Source organism: Pelobates fuscus, chromosome 8 (genome assembly GCF_036172605.1).
Source record: "Pelobates fuscus isolate aPelFus1 chromosome 8, aPelFus1.pri, whole genome shotgun sequence".
Lineage (NCBI taxonomy): Eukaryota > Metazoa > Chordata > Amphibia > Anura > Pelobatidae > Pelobates > Pelobates fuscus.
The window spans coordinates 31,536,057-31,555,711 of NC_086324.1; the positions used below are offsets into that span (position 1 = coordinate 31,536,057).

Consider the following 19,655-nt stretch of genomic DNA (forward strand, 5'->3'; position numbering starts at 1 on the left):
CTCATTGCTCACTCTTTACAGGGTCTATTAGCTATACTTCTCTGAGACGTGTGAATGGCTGAAACAATCATGTTGCTTTATCTCTTGTGCAGAGAGTGGAAGCCTGTCTATTATTCTGGCTCTGGGCTACTCATGTTGGTGGCACTGATATGTTTGTGCTAATGGTGCAGGATCCCTCTATGATGACCCACGTGAACTGACTAATTTGAGTTGTCCTGATTAACAGCCCTTGAAGTTATTAATGTCTGGATTTGCCAAAATTCTGCAACTCACTTTCCTTATATTACAGCCACTAGGGTTGTGGAAAGGTCTGTGACTAGTGAGCTGTATTTAGGCTGTCGGAAAAGATATATTTTCAGGCTGACTGGCAGGTTTACCCAGTTATGTACAAATCTCGTAATTTATCTAAGTGTAAATATTGTTTCAAATATAAAAATATATGTTTGGGGGGAGGAAGGAGCACGGCTTAAAGGAGGACTTTGCTGTTATCGATTCTCTGCGTGATACACACAATTACTTTATAATTTCTATCTGTGAATTCTCTCAGTAATTTATACAAATCCATTTTATCGGACATGCGACAATAAATACTTTTCCATTTATGGATGTTGCTATTTACGGCTCTCGGCAGAGTACGTACATATTGATTGCCGGGATTATTCTGTGAAATGTGATTGCAGTTTGAGCTACTGTATTCTATGCTTGGCAGGTGGAGAAACTGTTTTTGCTCAAGACTTAATGTTGCAACACCAGATATCTTTTTTTCTAGGCATCTGAGTTACATAAATCCCACATCGTGCAATCTATATTCTTCCTTACTTCTCTGCTATTGGTCTGAGAAATGGATTCTAATGTAGAGTGCAATTTAAAGAGATACTTTGGGCACCAACATAACTTTATGCAGTTTATAGCTTGTGGCCTAATTAGTGGGGACAAAATGGTTTGCAGCATTCTACATCTTTACCTGTCTCCTCTTTCAAACCATCTTCATTTTAAAAGAACTAAAACTCCACTAACCTCTGGTCAAATACTTTATTAGTAAAATTTTCTGTAACAAATATATAATATAATAATAAATTAACTTACAAAACCGGGGAATACAAATGTAAGCAATCATACAATGATACATAAGGAAAATATCAATAAGCACTTTTACAAAAATAAATTTATCACATGAAATAAAATGAATAACTGAAATATCCGATCAGGTATAGGTCATGGTTATAGAAATTCCCAGATAGTTTATCCAAATGCAAAAAAGATTGTTAGGTCACCTTCTCGACTCTGACACCTCTATGATCCCCCATCATTGGAAGACCATCACTGTCCCAACTATCAGTGAAGTCTTACAAGTCTCTATTTGAAAGCAAACGCTGGGAATTAACCCTTCAGAATGCCATCTGATTCAGTTAATATTCTAAGTCATGAATGAATGCAATAGGACAAAAATTTGCCCACGAACTTCTACACTGCAGTAAGTGATATCACAGATCATGGACATATGGAACTGGAATTAAACAGATTTGAATATGAAGAAAAATTAAATTCAAGATTTCTTAGATCCAGATGTTTACTCTTCCCCTCTCCTTCCACCTGCAAATTATGCGCACAAAAAAAACATGCCATGGTAGAGCGGGAGGTCAGGCTGTCCATAGGGTTTCAGGGTTTTAAGGAAACCGGATAAGGGACATTTGACGGTGTGACGTCCGCAGTCCACGAAGTGTTAAAGTTAGAAAGTGAGGAATGATCAAGGCTGTGCAAGAGGGCGTCTTGAAGGAGAACTGTCACTTTTCAGCATTTTGACTATTCTGTTAACTTATCACCTATATATAGCAAATGTTTTTATGAGTTCTAAAAAAAATAATAATAAAATAAATAAATTGTAACAATCCGCATGGTTGTATTTATGCCTATCCTGGAACTGGGCATCTTTGTTTGGCTTCTTTTCAATCATTGTTAGAAATGTTTCCTGTTTCTGCCATTGAGTATAGTCTAAGCAGAGAAACTGAACCAGTGTTGCAGTGTGTACGCTGACGGTACCTGAACTGAACGATTGTGCAGAGCATGGAGACGCTAAATGTAGGTGCTGTGCACTGTACTGCACTGACCCAGGATGCACTCTAGAGGCCAACTGAGTGACTGTCACTAGAAGTGTTACTAAGCAACAATGCAAATACTGCCTTTTTTCTGAAAAGGCTGGGTTTACATGGAAAAGTGTGCAGGGACAGGTTATAGACACAAGAAAAACTACATTAACCCTTTAAGGACCAAATTTCTGGAATAAAAGGGAATCCTGACATGTCACGTGTCCTTAAGGGGTTAAGCTGTAGTGGTTCTGGTGACTATAGAGTCCCTTTAAGAATTGCATATTTTACATTGAAAAGCCTGGCTCCTAACTTTATTTGCTGGCTCCTAGATTCCAAGCAAATTTGTCAAGCCCTGCTTTAATGGCTCGGAATGCATGAAGTGTTGCATGGTTCCTACATGGTTAGTGTTTAGGTCATTCTACTTACCACAGTCCTAGAGTAGCAAATGATCACTTTTTCTTTTCCTCTGCTTTGTTGTATAATTAATCGCATCCATCAGTTTGTAGGAGTTGCTTTAGAAATCATTTTGTGTCCCTTGAAGAGCTTTCTGATTTTATAGCATGTCAACAAGGCTTAGCAGTCTGGAGAGTGGGGATTAGTGCTATTCTGATCTCTCCATAAGGTGATTCTATAGTCATCAGAACCGTATCAGCAATTCTACTGCGTTCACTGAGCCTAAAATATTTGCATAGCACTTCAAGCCATCCAGCGGCAGACCTAAATTAAATCATCCAAATGGGTTCTTGGCATCCTACGGAATGAGTTCCTTTAAAGAAATGATGCAGAGGAGATGGTGGAAGCCGCAAACCGTTATTATTCATTTTTTAGCCTTCACAGCTTGCCTGTTTCCTATTTATGATCATTTCAGCAGCAATTTAACTTTTCAGAAACTGAATGATGTTTATAATCGCTTTATTTCACACATGTTTTGAAGCGGCTTGTGGCCAAGGCTTGATTAAAGAAAAAAAACCATACAACTGTTATGAAACATGCACATTTTTAGAGCTTCTCTCTACTGTCCTTAATTCACACATTTTCTCAGCACCCCCTTACATTTTATATTTCGCGTCACACTTGCAGTGTAGGGGAGGGATGCCTATTGTTCTGAAAAAATACTATCAAATCGGTTGTGATGGAGAAAAAGTATTTTCACTGTTTAGTTGAACAGTCACCTGAATTTGATTGCAGGTGGAACGTTTCTTTTCCGTTTTTTGGTTGCTTTGTTCATATATTGTCGTTAAACTATTTCTTTATTACCACACTTTAGTAAATTATGATGGTAATAACCATTGAGGATTTATTTAAATTTATTTTAATGTTTTACCTTGTAGATCTAGTAACTTTTTAGACTTTAGTTTCCACAAGTACAGACTTGCAGAGTACGTTATTAATTCATGATAGTAAGTATTGTAAAAGATTGCAGATAGCAAGTGATGGTTGTGTCATTTCATGATGAGAAATTTCCTTTATTGAGTTATTCAGCTTCTGGCCTTGCATAGTAGAGTGAAAAGCAAAAGCAGAGCTTCTACAGTCTTCGAATAAATTTTTGAGTAAACACTTTGATTTCTGAAAAGAGGTGCAGAGTACTAAAAGATGTTCAGTTGCCATGGAATCCAGCAGGCACATTCCATTGATGACTTTTTTACATCTTTGTACCACTTCTCAGAATACTTTCTATACATATCCTCCAATATAACCACACAAATGACTTTCCTAGAATCAAGACGGCATTTTTGTCATTCTTGGGCCAATTCTGGCACTGCACATCCTCTTGATAATGTGCATCCTTTATGATGCACATTTATGATGACGATGCCTCAATCCCTGGTGTGATTGGGGACACTGGATGCTCCATACCCAAGCATATTAATGGTATTTTCCATCATATTGAGGCCAACCTTCCAGGAACATTGTACGTCGTCCACGTTCTGGTTTACAGATATGATGTAGGATCTCATTAGCTATAAATACTGCAGTCTGTCTTGTATGCTTTGCCCAGATCTAGTTGCTGCTTGGTCCTAGTAGCACGCTATACTGTGTTCTGATGTTTCCACTGACTAATCTGGTTTCTGGCATACTCAACTGTTTTCTTTCCTTTTCTGTGGCTTGTTTATGGTTATTCTATTTGCTCTGTTAGAAGTGAAGCACTGACACCTCTACAGATTGTGTAGGGATAATTGTGATAACCGGTAACACATCCTTATTTCTTGATTGTCTAAGAGTGGATTTCATAATCTGTGTGTTGTGGCTATATACCGTGACACATACATTGTGGCAAATTTAGATAACAGTAAAACTGTGTTTCCTGTTCTAGGATATATATGAAAAGGAACAAGTTTAGGATTTTGGAGGCACAAGATTAGTCAAAAAAAGAATAAGAGATTAAAAACACAAATGCAAAAGTCCAAGGAGGTTCCAAGAGAAAGTCCTGAGATGTTGTAAGAGTGGATAATGTCCAAATGCATTACTGCAAAATGTTCTCACAGGTTAGAAGACGGGAATAAAACATTTTGTATGACATCAATTGCTTATCAGGGAATCACGTGCTTTATTCCTCCAATACCTTGTTACAGTATAGTCTGGAAGGATGGATACTTAGTGGAGCATCTGCAAGTCGTTGTTAATGAAAATGTTTGTGTATCTCTTTAAATAAGATTCCTCTTGCTACAAGGAAATTATGTGCTAAATAAAAATAATTTAAGAAATTCAATGTCCTTGCAATTTTGTAAAAACAAATATATTTTAGTCTTTATTGGTTTTACCCGACTGGTTTATTTTGTTTATTATACAGTCCATCAAATGGTGTTTAGAAAGATATTGGTCTTCGAGATGGACCAGATATGGATATGGAAAAAAAAAACAGATTTTATTACAAGGCATGGGCTTTTGATAACAAGCAGATTCCAATTGCATTTAGCTGTGTTCATATTTGCTTGTATAATTCCTTACAGTGGTTAGTGTAATATATATTGATATTTCTGGTTTTCAGATGTGCCACCCGGAGGTCCAACCAAGCAGAGACTGTCTGACTCGAGCTACCCCAATCACTTCCTCACCAGATCTGAGCCAGAACCAGCATCCATGTATTCACCAGAACAAACATCTCTTCATGAAAGTGAGGGTCTGTCCTGTGTTTGTTTTTCTTTACATATTGATATACACATTCTTCCATAAACCCTTAGTCACAAGCTAATCTTGAGCTGTTTTTTTCCCCCCCAATCTGCTTAGGGTCACTTGGAAACTCGAGGAGCTCCACACAAATGAATTCTTACTCTGATAGTGGATACCAAGAAGCAAGTAGCTTCCACAACCATAATATGGGAAAATCAGAACTAAGACAGCAGCATTCCTTTATAGGGTCCAATAGTAATCATGTAATGAGAACTTCAAGGGCTGAAGGACAAACCTTTGTTCAAGTAAGTTATCTTGTTTTATCTGTTTCTTGTTTCAAAAGTATCGGGGAGTCTGTTGCTTGAAAAGATACAAAACTGAATGGAAATGGCAGGCTAGACAGAAGTCAACAAATATACCTTGCTTTGATAGTATGTATTTATTCCCAAGACAATATGTGACCTATCTCAGGTCATCATCAGACCAGGGGTATGGAACTGTACTGCCAGCTGCTTTTGCACTTTAACTCCTGTAATATTCTGCTAGGGCTGTGGTTCTGCATCATATGGGATGCCACAGTTTGACACACAAGTAGAAACCATTACCTGATGACTTTAAAAGTAGAAAGGTAGAAAAAAAATTTGAAGCTGTTTAGGTATAGCTATAGATATATATAGATAATACAATGTTAAACAAAAATCTGTACACCAAACATCGATCTGTGTACTACATCAGGAGCAATCCTACAAGATGCTCATGAGGTGGTACACCACACCTGTTCAGCTCAATAAAATGGGGAAAACAACGACAGACACATGTTGGAAGGGATGCGGCGGCAAGGGCACCTTTGTCCACATGTGAGGTAGCCAAATTCTGGAAGAGTATCCAATTACTACTGCAGGAGGTCCTCACACGACACATAGACCTAGATCCCTGGGCGATCCTCCTGTCCCGGCCAACCGACTGCCTTTCTAAAAAAGAACAACAACTTCTGAATAAACTCACACTGACAGCTAGAAGAGCAATAGCACAGTCGTGGCTAAAGCCCACGGTCCCCACCGACAACGATGTGATAGTTAAAATTAAAGACACATACTTAATGGACAAACTTACAGCCCAAATAAGAAATACGGAAAAATCATTCCAAAAAACCTGGCAACCCTGGGAAACTTATACCAATGAATAACTCCAGATAATCAGAAAAGGACGAGTTGCAGCTTGGCGTACCTACACCCGCCGGGCGCCCCGACGAGCACAGCACCCCTCCCTCCCCTAAAACCGCCCCCTCAACCCGCAACCCCTTTCCCTACCCTCCCCCACTTCCTATATGACCGATCACTCAGTACACCAGCTTTGTTAACATACCAGAATAACAAATCAACCTTGACTGGGTCGAAACAGACATAAAGACTTAGGCTGTGTGAGCCCACTGTGAAATGACAACTAGAACTGCACTAAGCACCACACTGATAAACACAGGGACGCTTCACCCACTGAACAAAACTCAGACCCGCACAACGTTAACTGATCCGTATGTCATATAACCATGTACTGAAATGCCATGACCTCACCGATGTTCATGTTTCTGTTTAATACTTGGGCTAACAACGCCCTGATAATTGAAAATCAGCACTGAACGGCACATTATTAAGAATATGTATGCGACACCACCATTTATATTCCGTTTAATGCACTGTACAGTATGTTGATAAGAGGCCCCTGCGTGGGCCACCTAATGATTTTCCTGCCGTAACGGATGCTGAAACAAAAATAAAGAATTAAAAAAAAAAAAAAAAAAATCTGCACACCAGTCAAGCCATAAGACTTGCTTTGCCCACAGAAATCACAAATCTGCAGAGATGTTACTACCGCAAAGCGATAGATATTTGTTTGCAAAAGTGGTTATTAAAGATGATTAGCCAATATACGTGGTATTAATCATTGTTGATCGAAGCAGAAACCTGGCTGGTATATTAGTCAACAGGATTCTTTCTCTTTTATTGAGGGGAAAATTGGGAATACCTTTGAATGAGTTTGTTTTTGTCTTTTGGATTAACAGCAGAAATCGACATGTAAAAAAATTGATCTCGATGCACTTTAGTCTGTTTTGTATATATATGTGTAATGTATAGATGATCAGTCATGCAATTAAAAACTAGCCAAAAACACACTTTTTTTCCAGCAGATATATCTAAATGTATGCCTGTATTTCAATAATGAAAATAGAAAACAAATTGTGTCTCAGAAGTACTTTGAAAATAAGCTCATCAATCAAAGCAAAAGCCAATTAGTGGTTTGATATAAGAACTTGGCTAAGTACAAACGAGACATGGGGAATGCACAAAAACACAAAGCTTTTCTAAATGTTGCTGTTTGTCATATCTTTGAGTAATAGTAACAGTGGAATATTTCATTTTTATATTTAGCCACCAAATAATATGGCAGCAAACAGAGCGGTTAGACGTGTAAGTTCAGTTCCTTCAAGATCTCAATCCCCTTCTTATATCATTGGACCGGGTATTTCTCCCTCTAGAGGATCCTTGAGAACTTCTCATGGAAGTGGGTATGGATCCCCATCAAATACAGATCCACGACTGCCTCCTACTGCAAACACCTACTCTTCTACTACATTACCTTCTCAGAGAGCTGCTTCTCCATACACCATGCGTAGGTCCACTTCACCAACAACAGTGCGGAGAATTGGTTCAATAACATCTAGGCAAAACTCCAACCCAAATGGAATGACTTCTTCCTACCAAACTTTGGGAACATCTGTTCGAGTGGGCTCTCCTCTTACTTTATCTGATGCACAAAGTAGGATTGGCTCATCACCTCAAGGTCCTATGGGCTCCTCATCTTCTCCAAAACGGGCTGGAATGACAGCGGTTCCTCAGCATATGGGGACATTACAGAGGAACCTGCATGATATTGACCCATTTGGTCAACAACCTTATGATGTCTATGAGAGAATGGTACCACCCAGGCCGGATAGCCTTACTGGTTAGTACAATGATCATTTAAAATGTTTTAGTACTAAGAATTGTCTTTGTATGTGTCTCCATACAAGTTACCACTTCAAGTGTATAATGTAATATTATGTTTTATAGTATTTTATCATATTTCCACTGGGTAACTTTCTTTGACTCTGCCTTCCCTCCATAGTTTTATCAAAAGAATACTACCTAAAACAAATAAGTATAATACATCAAATTTAGCAATTATTCTACGTGGTACCATAGGAAATGAAGAAAATATATGTTTTATAATTTCAGAATTGGCTTTTAATTCATAGAGACTCTAAGCAATGTAACTGCCACAACTTTTTGTAGTGGTTTTGGTGGAGGGACTGTTTGGGTGCAGTCCTTCTGGCTTTTGTCAGACCATTTAAATATAGACCAAATATTCCACCTCTTCCACCACCCAAATCCTGGCCAATTAGTTGTTGCAATAATGCAGGAGTTCTAAGCAAATCCTTCCAGGTTTGGACAGCAGTAATGAGCACTGGGGAGAGAAGGTGTTAAAGACAGCATTTAAACCGGCAAAGGTTACCTACTCCTTTTGTAGAATATTCACAAGCCTTGCCAACGTCGTACAGTCTTATCATAGAATATAAAACAGGCAGTTATAAGTGTTCATGTTCCGTTATTATATAATTTTGTATTCTAAAAGGTCCTTCGTTATGCCGCCTAAGGCAAAAATGTACAGTATTTTCAAAGCGTATAACCTCATTTTAGATGAAACAATTATCTAAAAAATTCAGATCAGAAAAATTGGGCCAGGTGTGGAATGGCAATTATCAATAACAAATTGCTCAATTTCGGTTCGCTATTTTCACATAATTGCTTTTAGATAAATCGGATTCTCCGTTGAGAAAATAATTTGCAGAGTAAAATCACCATGAATAGGTATCTAAACTGGGAAACACAAGTACATTCTGCATCTAGATTTTTATCCGACACCCAATTATGCACCTGTACTTTATAAATAAAATAATAATAAGTCCATATTAAACGCACGTTATAATCTCTGTTACAGATTGCTAGTTAAAGCAAATATGAGCTGCTCTCTTATACAGGAGTCACGGAAATGTAATGATTCTAGCCCAACGTATTTAAATTGAGTTAAATTCATATAATGGAACGTTCTATATTGCGGGGTCACAGAGTTAATGTTTGGCTTTGAAGCGCTAAAAGCAGATATTTTGATTTTATTAGCAGCTAATAAGAAAATCGCTGGGTAAGCAACTTAGTTATGTTTATGCTGCACACTTATGGGTTTTTGCTAGAGTGGGGACTACTCTTTGATCAATTGGTTTGATCAGTCTCTTTAGCATCGTTTAGCAATAATTAAAAAAAACAAAAAATGGTAACAAACGCTTCCAAATGATTTAAAGTGAATGTTTTCTTTTGTATTGAATATTCCACTTCAAGACTTTAAAAATAATGATTAACACCCCTCCCCCCCTTCAAAACTATTTTTTTTTTTTTTAAATACAGTATATTGAAATCTCTGAGTCACAAGTCATAGCATATATAAATAATTCATCTCTGAAATATCTGACATTGATTAGCCCAAAGCAACATAAATGTGTCAGTGTTGTGACTTAATATTTTTTATTTTTATATTTAACACCTTGATCACCTGGACCTTTGCCAAAAATTACCATCATTCCCCAAGCTATCCATCAGTCTACCCATCTCTCGATATGTGCAGGATATAAAAAGAGCCAGCTACTCTGTGCTTGAAACCGGGATAGTTAGAAAAGTTTTATTTCGTTTGAAATAGAAATACATTGTCAAAACTTTGGCACAATATTTATTATTTAGTAACGCCAGGATTTTTAAGGGCACACTTTTCATGAGCCTTAGCCAGAAATTTTGGTATTCAAAGGTCCATATCAAATTTTCGAAGACCAGAATGTACGCTTTCCAAACTCCAATAACCTATACTCAATGAATGCTTTAATATATTTCATAGGATGTCATGTAATTCAACTATTTATTTTTTTTCCCCACTAAAGACTTAAAACGCTCCTAGTATTTGCACAAAATACATTGGAGATCTGCTTCTACCAAGATGCCTTAACCAAAGAATGCTTGTTTGTTTTTTAGCTTCTAAAACCTCCTGATTACTCTGTCATGTTAATTTCATGTCCCCATTCCAGCTTTATACGGTTTGGTATTTGTGTTATATCTGCAAGACCTCTGATGTAGCTCTATACTTCTATTTCCAACCACACTAAATGCTCTTCACTACTGCGATAAGCATGGATGACACATTACTTCTCTCTCCGTTTACGATATCCTTTATTACCAGTGCTGTTCCAATGTTACTAAGTTACATGTCACATTGTTGTTTTGTTACCTACCTCTGCATTCCTTCGGGAAGAATTAGAAGTCCCTTTTGTCATTCTGCTCTGTGATTATTCAAGTGGTTTCCATGTCTGTTGTTTCAGGCTTGAGAAGTTCCTATGCAAGTCAGCATAGTCAACTTGGCCAGGACCTGCGTTCAGCTGTGTCACCCGACCTGCAGATCACCCCGATCTATGAAGGCAGAACATACTACAGTCCCGTCTACCGCAATGCAAACCATGGAGGAGTTGAGCTGCGGCAAGGGTCACAGACTGCAATTTATCGTACTGGCTCAGGTGTGTATGACCTATATTGGCTCAGTGCTTCCATTCCTTTTGTTAACGTGCCCTGTGCTGCATCATCCTTCTGTCTATCATACAGTGCAGCCAATTGTCTTTTCTTTATTTTTGTAAAGATATATTAAGGTGAGATATGATCACAGTGCATCAGACTGGAAATAATGTATTTTGCCCTTTTTGTTTGAAAGGGTCACATTATATACTTTTTCAGCTTTCAATTCATTCTCTGTGGTTTTCAGTTCCATTTTGGAATTCCAGCTTCCATTTGATTTTAAAGATTGCACTCTATTTTCTAGGCGATTGAAACATTAATGGGTACATTGACTGACTGACAAAGCAATTCTTACCTATAATGTCTGAAAACTTTTATATTGTTTTGATATTATGCCACTCAATAGGTTTGATGTCTAGATAGGAACATTTGAGAGGGGAGGGGTAAGTTTGTGAAGATGGTTAAGGCCAGTGCAAAGTCAGGACCTTAAATTTCGTGACCTTAAGACTGATATTTGGTTATTTATGTAGTTGGAATGCATAATTAAGACCAAGACTTAAGATAGACAAACTTTTTTTGCATCTTAAACACGTTACTGATGGCATAAATGCTTCAGTTCACAATACATGCTGAACGTTTTGTGATCGGTTGTGAGAATTACTTGTTTCTGTTAGAGGCTCTGATACTGGTAAAATTTCTATGAAATACTCGTATTTACTGAATTGTGCGATAAAGCTATATGACCGTTGTAAAGACTACGTTGTCTTATGGCTAAAGATAAAGCTGACTCATTGTGAAGCTTTTCCCACTAACTTTTGCAATCTTCTAGGAACCTTTGCTAGTGACTGCTGTGGGAAAAGTATTCTGTTGCACATTGAGTGTTGAATGTACTGTGGATGTAAAAAGCATGACGTAGACTTATTTTAATCTGGAAATAAGATTATCTATATTCTAGCAATGGAATGATATAACAGAAAATTGTTATTTGCACATGTAGCCTCCACGTGATGGGTATCTACTGGACACACAATTGCAGAATGCTGGCATCCAGCCATATATTTTATTGCAATTTATTTCAGTTTCATGGGCTACAGACTATCACATCAGATAACCGAAGATCCGGTATATTTCAGAGAATATAAGGTTGTGTGTGATCGGGTTGGAAATGGATGTACCGTTCTCTCTCTGGGAGGCAGTAAAGTGTTGTAAATCTTTATAGTAACAAAATTATGTTAGCCAGATGACGGTTCCGTTTTATGATTTATCCATGTTTGCCAACAAGCACAGCATTTTAGTCTCATTTTGTAGAAGGAGTTTATTTTGCCTGAATAGAAGACACATTCTATTCAACATTTTCTGTTTAGAGAAGAGTGGACTTGAGTGAAGAACATTGTATGTTTTTGAACTTGCTGCTGGAATAGTGTAATGAGTTTGAGATTGTTTTTGTAGAGGTCATCATGAATCAGGGGTCTACACAATAAGGCAGATCATTGAGTAGGAATAATAATGTAACAGTAATCCAGAAATTAGAGGTTCCAATTAGAGTACCGTTACACTTTTTTTTTTTTTATTAGATTTCATAGATTATAGGCGTTTTATGATCATTTGCTATAGGTGTTGAGGTTTCACAGATGAAAAATACCCGTTCGGTTTTAGATGTTGCCTTTTCTTTTTTTTTTTTTTAAATTCTTTATTTTTGCACACGATGGGTAAGGCAAGATTCATACAGCTTGGAGGCTTGCGCAGAAGCCAAAATATACACAAACAGTTTCGTAAATGCGACAATGCAACAACAGCATGTAGCACAAGCCTCCTTGATAATTCTATTCAACCTGCCCCCCATCGGGGGTTTTTAATTGTGTATATAGCATAAGTATCAAAATTCCTCACTTTTGCCCGAGGGTGTCATAACAAGAACGGTACTATTGTGTGTCCTGCTTATAAGCCTCAGTGGAAGAGATCGGTCTGTGGAAAACAGTCTTAACGACAGCTGTCCCCCAGACACGCTTATCCCTAGTTTCCGTGGCGCCGGATCCCCATCGGGGATTTGGATTTATGCCGTACTTATTGGCTGTTGTCTTCCATCATCTATTCGGATAAAGGGCCAGGAATGTAATGTAACGTGTCCGGTTAGCGTGAAACCACATTAGTGATACAAGAGGTCACCTAATAGCCATAGCCAAACCATCCCGAGCTTCCCCGTACAGGTCGTCACAGTCAGCTGCCTCTAGTTGGAGGAAGTGTATATGACTCGGGGAATTACCCATTATCCCACAAGGTGTCTGGCAGGAAAAAGGCATCCAGAGAATATGGTATCTCCGCATTCCCCTATCGCACCGATCGTATCTGAGGAGATGTTGGGTATACAGGCAAAGTGAGGAACCAAGAAGGATGAGACCTTCAATAAAAAGAGAAAGCCTACCCCCGAAACCCGATGATGAGAAATCCGGGGTGGTTATAGGAGAGAGAGAAGTAAAAGATCAGAAGAAGAGAAGAGAAAAAGAGGTGAGGTGCTGGAACCGGGACGCAGCGAGTGCGGGGCAACCAACCAGGGGCGCCACGCGACCGGCAGTGGGAGAGCCCGAGAGCCCCCATGCCCCATCCTCCTGGTGATCATAATCCGTTTACGCAGATCCTGCTACGCTATTATCCCAGGGCTCCCAGAGTTTTATGAACTTCTCTGTCGTACCCTTCACCCGTGCCGTCAGGTCGTCCATCAGTCGGCAGTCTCGGATCCGTGAGATCACGCCTGAGATCTCTGGGCCTTCCGGGGAGAGCCATGCTGTCGCGATAGTACGTCTAGCCCCGAGGGTTAGTTTATGTACCAATGTCTGCTCCCGTTTGGTCCACCCGTCAATGGGTCTATTCAGTAAGTACACCCATGGATCCAGTAGTAGGGGTTTGTGGAAGGTCTGAGTCAGTAAGTCCTCTACTGCCTTCCAGAAGCTATGTAGTTTTGGACAATCCCACCACATGTGGAGGTATGTACCTTGGTTACCACATCCCCTCCAGCAATCATCGGTATCCAGTTTGTGCATCTTATATAGTTTGACAGGGGTGGTATACCAACGGAACATAGTCTTCCATGATTGTTCTTGGAGAGTGACGCAGACGGAGGAGTTCTTATTAGCCTCCCATATGTCCTGCCATTCCACCCCCTCCAGAACCTCTCCCAGATCTGCCTCCCACTGGTCGGCGTAGGTCAGACGTCCCCATTCTTTGTTCTCCGAGCTAAGGTGGGCGTACAAGAGTGTGATCATACCCTTAGGGACGGATCCTTCTCGGCACAGCTTTTCATAGAATGTCATCCCTGTTTGCGCAGCTCCCTTTATATGGGGTTTTTTGGCGAAGTCTCGAATCTGAAGGTAGCGAAAGAAGTCTGATGGTGTTAAGTGGGAGTCCCGTCTAAGGTCGTCAAACAGGATTATCTGTCCGTGGCGGTAAAGTTGGTGAATCCGCCTTAACCCTAGTCCCTCCAGATTCCTAAAATCTCCAGGAGCCATTCCCGGTGGAAATTCCCTGTTACGGAGGATCGGGGTCAAGGGGGAGGGGGAAGAGGACAGACCGTATTTGCAATTAGTCTCGTCCCAAATGCGGAGCGAGTTCTGGATGGACGGGCAGAATGCCCGTGTCAGAGGCCTGTATTCCTTCGGGACCCACATAGTAAAGTGGGGGACGTCGCTCCCCATCATCCTGGACTCCATCTCCACCCATCTCCTCTCCCCTGTCGGCGAGTGCCACATCGCAACCTGAGTCAACTGGGCTGCCAGGTAGTAGAAGTAGACGTTTGGTAGGCCCAGGCCCCCTCTATCCCTACGTCTGTAGATGTTGCCTTTTCTAACATAAACAAATGGTTAGCGGTAAAAGTGAACAGACTGTAATGTAAGCAAGCATTGAGTTTATTTAAATAAAATGCATTAAACAAATGCTCCTAATTTGAGGCATTAACGGTGTCAATTGATTTGTAAATTGAAAATGTTTGAAACAAGAAAATAGTGACTTTTTATAGTTTGTCCCAAGGGCATAGATTAAATGTGAATTGATGTGGGGACAAATGAATTAATCAATACACTGTTTGCGTACCGTAAAGCCCTATGTGTGCATTGTTAGACATGGATCCAGGCTGCGGTAGCCAGCTTTAAAATGATGAATGTGCAATATACATGAGATGTGAAGATGCTAGAATGCTCCTTTTGTATCAAACAATTACCACAGGATCAGTAAATCAAGCAGCACTGATTAAATGAGCGCCTCATGGTAAATGATTTAAAGCAGTGTCTTGATGGACGTGAAAACAATGCAGTGCTGACAAGGGATGCCACTATAGCTAGAATTCTGTAAGGATCTTGCAGCTAAAGATTTGAACACGTCTCTATTTTTTGTATTGCAGCTTAGTAGGAGGCAAGGCTTCATTATAACAATTACTATGTATGGGGGGTCGTAAATTGTTAATATATTATTTTAATATATATATATATATATCAGCCAATGCATTATTTCTGCCAACTCATCTAAATTTGCCCTCATTTCAAAAAAGGCTGTCAAGTGCCACCCAATTTTATCCTTTTTTTTTAAAATTTATTTTATATTTTTGGTTTAATGTGATAAAAATGTTGTATATATACACACACACACATATAGGGTGAGTATGCGTGTGTGTGTGTGTGTGTGTGTGTGTGTGTGTGTGTGTGTGTGTGTGTATATACAGTGTAGGTAGCAGTATGTAGATGTGTGTGTATATGCCTGTAATTTCTGAGTTGGCCATCCTTCCCCAGTCCTCTCCCCCTATCCCTCCAGGAGATCACTGTGTTCAGTCTGAGGGGGCGGGGCCACGCACAGATCACTGTGTAGTCTGAGGGGGTGGGGCCACGCACAGATCACTGTGTAGTCTGAGGAGGTGGGGACACGCACAGATCACTGTGTAGTCTGAGGGGGTGGGGCCACGCACAGATCACTGTGTTCAGTCTGAGGGGGTGGGGCCACGCACAGATCACTGTGTTCAGTCTGAGGGGGCGGGGCCACGCACAGGTCACTATGCCCAGTCTGAGGGGGTCAGGCCATGCACAGGTTGATGTTTAGTGGAATGAGGCAGAGCCATGCACAGATTGCCGTTTAGTGGAAGTGGGTGGGGCCATGCACAGATTGCCGTTTAGTGGAAGGGGGCGGGGCCATGCACAGGTATAGATGATGGTGTTCCATCTAAGATGCGTGCCCATGCACAGGTCAGCCTCCCTCAGATTAAATAAAACGATCGCAAAGTCCTTGAGCCTCTGTTTCAGTCAGCAAACAGCAGACTCTGTTTGGCAAAGAAGCTTTGCGTTGCAGTTATTTCTGAACTACTTTTCCCATGATGCTCGTCCAGCCTGGCAAACCTACAGTCGGTCTGTGGAAAACCCTGTGATTCTGCCCCCGCAGCCTCGCAGTTGGAGACTGCCATTTCTACGCCTACTGGTGGCTGTCATACAGACTGCATAGGCGGCTCCGGGACTGTAATTGATTCAATAGTTTATTTTACGTCCGGCATCTGCTTGTAAAGTATGCAGGACTCTAGGTGAGAAGCATTCGATTGGAGGGTTGCAACAATTGCCTTGCATGTGCCGCAAGTCCCCGTTAGTTCTGCATAAGATGCTTTTGACTGATTATTCTGTTTCAGCACTGCGTTACAGGTATATTTAAGTTTGTTTTATTTTAAAGTTTTTTGTATATATATATATGTGTGTGTGTGTGTATATACGGTGTGTGTATATATATATATATATATATATATATTATATTGATTCCTTTCTAGATATAAAATAGATTGGTTATACTTTGGTTCAGAGTGGGTATTCCTTGTTTGTTTTATTGATGGTAAACCAGGAGTACTGCAGTATTTGCTCCTAAAATAAATACTTCCTTCATTTGTGACAGATGCTGGATATCATTTCTCACTTAAATATCACTTTTGGAGAATAATAGCACAGATCGCATAATTGCAATGAATTTAAGATTTTGTACCCGATACAGTGATGATCCTTTTTTTCTCTGCCCTTCATGTAAAATTTATATCTCTGCAACCATCAGTCATGAAAAATAAAAAACAGCTTAGTTAGAACGCGGAGCAGCTTTTTAAGGTGTGTTATTTTTCTGTCGGCTGTCACTATATCAGATCTAGCCAAAAAAACATATTTATGTTAGAACGCCATTATATTGCCTGAAGCCTATAGCAATCTGTCACCAGCCGCCTCCCTGCTAAAATAGCCCAGCCATCATGGTTTATGGCTACCATTAACATAAAGTTGACCAATTACTTAGAACAAATGTTATATTAATCAAAGTATTAAAAACCATCAGAGACGTTTTTATACGTTTCTGCTTACCATGTTCTTCACATCTCAATTCTGCTTTGTCTTGCGTTATCATTATCCTGTACTATTTACCATTAAAGAGACACTCCACTGCCCAAATAAAAATTAAAAGTAAACATTTGAAAATTGCTGTTTAGTAGATATATTCCCAATGAAAATATCTATGGATTTAATTATGCATTTTTCATGGGTTATATCTAAAAACAGCTTGGAAAAGCTGCAGATATCTAGTAGGCTGCCTTTGCAAACCCTCTCCTTCTTTCCCCAGCATAGACTTTCTGTGGCTGTCCAATAAGATTTGCAATGCAGCTCAATGAGAAGTCTTTGCAAGGCTGGTGCTTTGAGCAATTGCCTGACTTCTCGAGTTTAGCTCCACTGAACTAACCAAACCAGGAAGTAACAGGACCGGTTGTCTGACAGTCAGGGCGGTGTAACAAAGTTCATCGATAAAAATGTGTTTTTGAAGCTAAACTCAACACTGAATTTTTATAAACTGGAAAGTAAGAAAAGAACATGCTTATCCACCTGGTGAGAACATATATCCTTTACTGCGAGTCATACTGGTACGTCCAGTTGGTCTCTGGTTTCAATTGCCCTGTAGTTTTCTATGAGAGCTCTCTATGCTACCCATAATGTTCTGCAGGGAGAGTTACAGTCCACCATGGTGGATTACAGTGCCCTCTTCAGGTAGGTTACACAATTTGTGCATTGTGCCAGGAAATCCGAAGTAAAATGTTACATTTACATGATTTCCATATGACCCAAGATGCGCATCAGAAATGGGTGGAAATCCACAAAATATCTAATCTTTATCTCCTATAAAATGTACAATTGGAATCTTATCGTAGTAATATTTTTTTCCCCCCAATGGTCTTCTAAACATTTACAGCCTTTACACATTTTTAACTTGTTGGAATAAAGCTCATTTTCAAAATAATATTTGGAATTATAGTAAAACTACTTGGACTTGACAAGAACCTTTAAAAAAAGGTTAATCTGCTCTTGTGTGCGCTGAACCTTGACCGGTTCCTTTGCCTGCACTGTTTAAATGACTCCTATTGGCATCTCCGTCAGTCTTCTTTCATGTAACAGACAGCCTTGCCATTAACCCATCTGACCTCATGCAAATATCTTCCCCTATTAAACATCCATTAGGTGTGATTCTGTAGCCTGTTTGACAGCATTGGCCGTGATTATAGCCTAGCATGCTTTTATATTCCTGTGAATGACAGGAATTTTTTAGATACGTAGTTTTCGATACGGTTTATTGCCTTGGCCACATCCATTATGGCGTGCTGCTTAAGGGGACTAATTAGGGTACAATGAGCATACCCTTTGTTAATGTCAATGTATCTTTCAAATGTAATATTCCTTTCTGGATGCAGCCTATTGTAGTCCGTTCTGTATCAAATTATCCTCGAGTTTCACACATCAATATCCGTTCTTTGTCAGTCAATCCACATACCTCCCTAAAAGTGCGTTTCTATTATTATAACCATGGGGTTGGCAAAGTATCTCTTAAACTAAATTTGTGTTTTAAATTTAGCTGCTTTCATGAAGGGCACTTATTACATTTAAACACCCGTAAAAACCTATCTCTGTTTTGAGCCTGTGTGCTTCACTGTGACACTGTCTGATACAGTTTGCAACGTTCACACTGTGGTTTTTCTGTAGCTTTCTTATAAAAAACAAAAAAGCGCTCTGCTTTTTTGTAAATCTCTACTGAGCAGGAATGTATGGGAGATTGTGTACATATGTGCCATTTTATCCCTTGAGTAGAACTTGCTGCTTGAAATTGAACCACACTGGAAACATTGGGCTAAGTCCCACCACCGCAGAAGGTTAAGATGAACTGCTCACATAGACCAGGATTAAGGATTGTGTTCGGCTAACAGGAAAGGTTTAATAGCGTCCTTAAATCTGCAACAGGTGCCTGGTTCAGAATTTAAGCTTTTGCATGATCTTGTTGTTTTATTTTGCTAGGGTCTGGTAAACTGCACAGGACATTGAGTCAACGTAACACTCTTGCATACCAAAGAAATAATTATGCTCTCAACACTGCAGCTACCTATGCAGAACCATACAGATCAATGCAGTATCGGCTAGCAGAGCCCGGCTACAACAGGATGGCCCACGCAGCGCCAGCTGATGACGGAACAACGAGGTCGCCATCGATTGACAGCATCCAGAAGGACCCAAGGCAAGTACCATTCACATGTTTGTTTATATCTTTCAATGTTTGTACATTTCCTATATATCATACATTAATCCATAATACATGTGAGTGAGTCCTGCTCCAGCTCTCATCTTATATGCTTTACAAACTGATTGGAATAGATGCCATTTTGCGCATGTGCAGTAGTCATTATGCTTTGTGCATGTGCAATATCTGTGAAATCATTGTGCACTTGCAATATCCATTTAATCAATGTGCATGTGCAATATCCATTTAATCAATGTGCATGTGC

At 39.6% G+C, this 19,655-nt stretch overlaps 1 protein-coding gene across 5 annotated transcripts in view; it reads left to right on the forward strand.

The window, feature by feature from the left end:
• PKP4 (plakophilin 4) overlaps positions 1-19,655 on the forward strand; it is a 203,728-nt gene that overhangs the window by 139,897 nt on the left and 44,176 nt on the right. For 2 of the 5 annotated variants that reach the window (XM_063429625.1, XM_063429627.1), the window contains exons 6-10: positions 5,077-5,208; positions 5,316-5,503; positions 7,625-8,198; positions 10,654-10,845; positions 19,171-19,391. In XM_063429625.1, coding sequence (XP_063285695.1) covers positions 5,077-5,208; positions 5,316-5,503; positions 7,625-8,198; positions 10,654-10,845; positions 19,171-19,391 — 1,307 coding nt within the window. The remainder of the gene's footprint in view (positions 1-5,076; positions 5,209-5,315; positions 5,504-7,624; positions 8,199-10,653; positions 10,846-19,170; positions 19,392-19,655) is intronic. The other 3 variants (XM_063429626.1, XM_063429628.1, XM_063429629.1) reach the window with 2 other exon arrangements.